Source organism: Rhinopithecus bieti, unplaced genomic scaffold, assembly GCF_001698545.2.
Source record: "Rhinopithecus bieti isolate Rb0 unplaced genomic scaffold, ASM169854v2 scaffold_56975, whole genome shotgun sequence".
NCBI classification, from domain to species: Eukaryota; Metazoa; Chordata; class Mammalia; order Primates; family Cercopithecidae; genus Rhinopithecus; species Rhinopithecus bieti.
In genome coordinates, this window is record NW_016823127.1 from 1,399,516 (window position 1) to 1,403,866 (window position 4,351).

The window sequence follows — 4,351 nt, forward strand, 5'->3', positions numbered from 1 at the left end:
ATGGTGGTGCATGTCTGTAATCCCAGCTACTTGGGAGGCTGTGGCAGGAGAATAGCTTGAACCCAGGGGCGGAGGTTGCAGTGAGCCGAGATTGCACGATTGCACTCCAGCCCGGGCAACAAGAGTGAAACTCCGTCTCAAAAAAAAAAAAAAAAAGAAATAAAAGCACAAACTTTGGAGTGGATGCTTTGATCTCATTTCTCACAACCTATGCATGTGTGACCCCCAGCAAATGCCTAAGGAGTCTGAGCCTCAGTTTCCTCATCTGTCAAGTGGCAACTGCCTCCTATCCACCTGAGGCACATATGGCAAGGCCCTGGGGCCCAGCATGGGGTGCACCCTGATGCCTGGAAGCCCTGCTCATCCTGGGGGAGGTGGCAGCGGACTTTGCAGCGAGATGAGGAGGCTTTGGAGAAACAAGCAGGAACCCCCACGGCACCCCAGTGCTGCCCGTCAGAGAAGATTGGTCCATCTTACAGAGGGAGAGAGGCTGGTGTTCAAAACCACGTGCCGTCCTCCGAATGAGCTATCACCAGGGTGCAGGACTCTGGCCTCCAGGACCCTCCCTGCCCACCATCTTCAGATGAAGAATGTTCTGGGCTTCAAGGCAGCACCAAAGTACCACTGAAGCAGGGGAAGGGTGAGCACCTACTGTGTGCCCACGCTGGGCCCACTTTGCACACGAGCCTCATTTAAGCAGCCTGTTTTGGCAGCTAGCTGAACCCAGTGAGCATTGATGCACCCCCTTCTCTGTGTCTGAGAGGAGCTGTAGGGGCCAGAGAGGGTAAGCGAGGCTGTCCTGGACTCAGGAACCTGGGTATCACCAGGGGAAGGGGCATGACCACACTGGCTATAGTCCCAGGTGGGGTCAGGTGTGTGCCACCAGACACAACATAAACCAGGTATGGTGGAGCCAAGAGGGGAGCAGGCCCTGGCCAGAGCATCTTGCTTGAGGCCTCAGTGTGGTCTGCACTGAGCGGATCTGGGTTTCGCCCATGCCCCGCCAGCAAGTGGCTTCACCCTGTGCGTCAGTTTCCTTATCTGTAAATAAATAGTGTATTTCTCACTTGGTTGCTAAGGAGACTAAATGGTAAAAGTACACGTCAAACATTCATATCAGGGCTTGGCCCATAAACACTTAAAACGGTGTTGCTCATCATCAGTGTTGGGCCAGTTTGGTGGTCGGGATGGGTTGTGGTCAGCAGGGAGGCTGAGGTCTGAGCCTGGAGGGGGATGCAGGAGCTGAGGCTACTCAAAGGGGAGGCTTTTCCAAGGAGACTTGGCTGTGGGGGGCTGACTTTCTGGCTACCCTTGGGAGGGGGGAACCTCCTTACCTGCAGCTCTGGCAAACTGGGGCCCTCTGCAGTGCTCCCCAGGGGGCCCGTCTGCTCTAGGCCTGCCAGAGTTACGGTCGCTGGTCCTCTTGTCACTTTGGTCTTTGGCCACTGGGTGGAGGTGCAGGCAGGGCTGGGCGACTGGGCCGGGCTCTGGGGCAGCGGTGCGGGGCTGTGTCCGTTGACTGGGGTGGCCTCGGCCCAGCCTTCTGGCTGGCTGTGTGACTCCTGTTCGGGGACATCCTTTGTGCCTGGGGGACCCATCTCTGGCCCTGAAGCCCTGGCCAGGTCATCCCTGTGTCCAGCTGGGTCCTTGCGGGGCAGCCTGGCCTGCAGGAGCTCCAAGAGGCCCTCCCAGTCCAGCCTGGGGAGACGGGCCCAGGCCCCCTCTCCTGGTGCCCGGAGAAGACCAAGCAGGTCCCTCCAGTCAAGCTCGGGTCGCCTCTCAGGGCCATGCGAGTATGGACACGCTCCCTCTGCCCCCCAGCCCACAGTAGTGGGTGTCCCAGGGTGCCTGGATTGTGAGGACTCTGTGGGGCCTCCCCAGTTCTCAGGGGGGCTTGTGAGTGGGCTTCTCTTCCCTAGTTCTCTGGGGGGCTCATGGGTGGCCGCCTCCTCCCAGGCCTCTGGCTGTCCCCAGCTCTCCCTGTACTCCCCAGGAGGGCCCCCCCATGCTCCCTCCAAGGCTTTGGCTGCCCCCAGGCCTCCCTCCTGGCTGCTCCAGCTCCTCTCCAGGTGTCTATGAGGGCCCTGGGACCCTGGCGGTTCCTCTTGACTCTGCCACACCCCCAGAGGCTGTCTTGGGCCTGCTTGGCCACTCTTCAGAGGTCTCTGTGTCTGCAGCTCCCTCTCAGGGGTCCTGGCTGATGTCCTGGGAGGCGGCACGGACCCCTGGAGCCACCGATCTCCCTCAGGTCTCTTCTCAGGACTCCGAGAATGAGGGGGCTCTGCTTGGCTCCGCCAGGTCAGTTCTGCCTGTTTGGCAGGGCGCTTGGTCACCTGGGGATGAGGTGAGGAGGTGGGTGAGGCTCTCTCTCTGGGGACCTGGCTGCCGGCTCTGCCTTTCTTAGGCCCCCAGAGAGGCAAGGCTGTGCTCACACAGCAGCCTGGATCAAAGCAGGCCAAAAAGCACACAGGGTCCCTGCCCTCCTCCCCACTTGGGGGTCAGCTCCTCCCTTTCACCCACTTTCCTCGGTTCCAGAAAAAGATCTGCAAAGACCTGCTCCCATTCTTGACTTCTCACCCCTCTCAAAGATACTGATTCCAACTTGGGCTATCAGGTGCCAGAACTTCCACCACCAATACCCCATTCCACTGCAGTGGGCCTGGCCCTCTGGGTTTTGTTAAAGCTACAAATCACCCTGAAAGAGAGGGCCCTTAGAGCCAGATTCATGCATCAAGGCTTTCCCTGAAATCTGCTCAGGACAGCAGTATTGGTAGCAGTATTGGCCAGGTGCAGTGGCTCACGCCTGTAATCCCAGCACCTTGAGAGGCCGAGGTGGGCGGATCACCTGAGGTCAGGAGTGACCAGCCTGGCCAACATGGTGAAACCATGTCTCTACTAAAAGTACAAAAATTAGCTGGGTGTGGTGGCACGCCCCTGTAATCCCAGCTACTGGGGAGGCTGAGGTAGGAGAATCTCTTGAACCCAGGAGGCTGAGGTTGCAGTGATCCAATATTGCCCCACTGCACTCTAGCCTGGGAGACAGAGCAAGACTCCATCTCAAAAAAAAAAAAAAAAAAAAAAAGCAGTACTTAGTAAAGGAAGGGGATAGCATGGGACAGGGGCTGTCTTCAGAGGACTCATGTGAGGTCTTGTGCAATTTGCCAAGAGCTTCTGGCCCTTGGGGAGAGGGGAGAGCTGGAGACCCATGATTGGACTCCGACCCTTTCATAGAGGACCTTCCTGTCCAAGCTCCCTACCTGGCTTCTAGCAGGAGGGAAGAGGCAGTGGCCACCTCTTGGGGTGTGGGGCCCCAGACAGCTGGCAGTGCTCACCTGCCTGCTGGGGGCAGGGCTGGACTGTCTTCGGAGAAGTTGGCTCTGGCCTTGGCTGGGCCGCTGTGACCGTCCCTCGTCCTGGGCCTGGAAGGCCCCCGCTGCCTCGGACTTCCTATGAGCAAATGCAGCCACTCCTCTGAGGAACTGTCCCACTCCCAGCACCCCAGCCCCTCTGCTCCCACCTCCAACAGAAGGAGATGTGGGAGAGCCAGGGACCCACTGCAAGCTGGTTGAAGGGCCCTAAGTAAGGGTGACTCTCGGGGCCTCAGTTTCCCCTTCTGAAAAATGGGGATGGTTAACACTGCTCTATTCTGCCTCACGAGGCTCTTGAGAAAATGACAAGAAAAATGGGGAGTAGAGGTGTTTGGGTGGGGAGGGGGATCTGGCCCTGACCATGGCTGTCTCCTGTCTCATCCAGTACTACCTGTGACTAACCACCACCCCACCAGCAGCCCACCAGCCACCCCCAGACACAGGTTAGACTGGTCTTTGCAGGAATTAAGATTTATTGAGCACCTACTGTGTACCAGGCACCCGGCACACATAATCATAATGGCAAAGCATTTATTGAGCGCCTCTTATGTTCCAGGGGCCAAGCGCTTGTATCATGATCTTGTTCCATCTCACACAGCCCACGAGGTGGGACGACAGAGCCAGACTGCTGTGTGCTCCGTGTTCCATTCTTTTTGCCCTTTTCCTGTCCATATTGTAAATTTTGGATTTCTTGAGGCCGGGCACGGTGGCTCAAGCCTGTAATCCCAGCACTTTGGAGGCCAAGAGAGGCGGATCACAAGGTCAGGAGATCGAGACCATCCTGGCTAACATGGTGAAACCCCGTCTCTACTAAAAATACAAAAAAATTAGCCGGGCATGGTGGCGGGCACTTGTAGTCCCAGCTACTCGGGAGGCTGAATTCAGCAGGAGAATGGTGTGAACTCGGGAGGCGGAGCTTGCAGTGAGCCGAGATCGCACCACTGCACTCCAGCCTGGGCGACAGAGCAAAACTCCGTCTCAAC

The 4,351-nt window shown here is 57.7% G+C and overlaps 1 protein-coding gene across 1 annotated transcript in view; it reads right to left on the bottom strand.

Annotated features, from left to right (window-relative positions):
- Positions 1-111: 111 nt before the first annotated feature.
- The window catches only part of LOC108521457 (TRIO and F-actin-binding protein-like), a 20,504-nt gene continuing 16,264 nt past the window's right edge, over positions 112-4,351 (bottom strand). Inside the window, exons 3-4 of the mRNA XM_017861302.1 lie at positions 3,333-3,447; positions 112-2,333 (exon numbers count right to left, since the gene is read on the bottom strand). Coding sequence (XP_017716791.1) covers positions 1,104-2,333; positions 3,333-3,447 — 1,345 coding nt within the window. The 3' untranslated portion in view covers positions 112-1,103. The remainder of the gene's footprint in view (positions 2,334-3,332; positions 3,448-4,351) is intronic.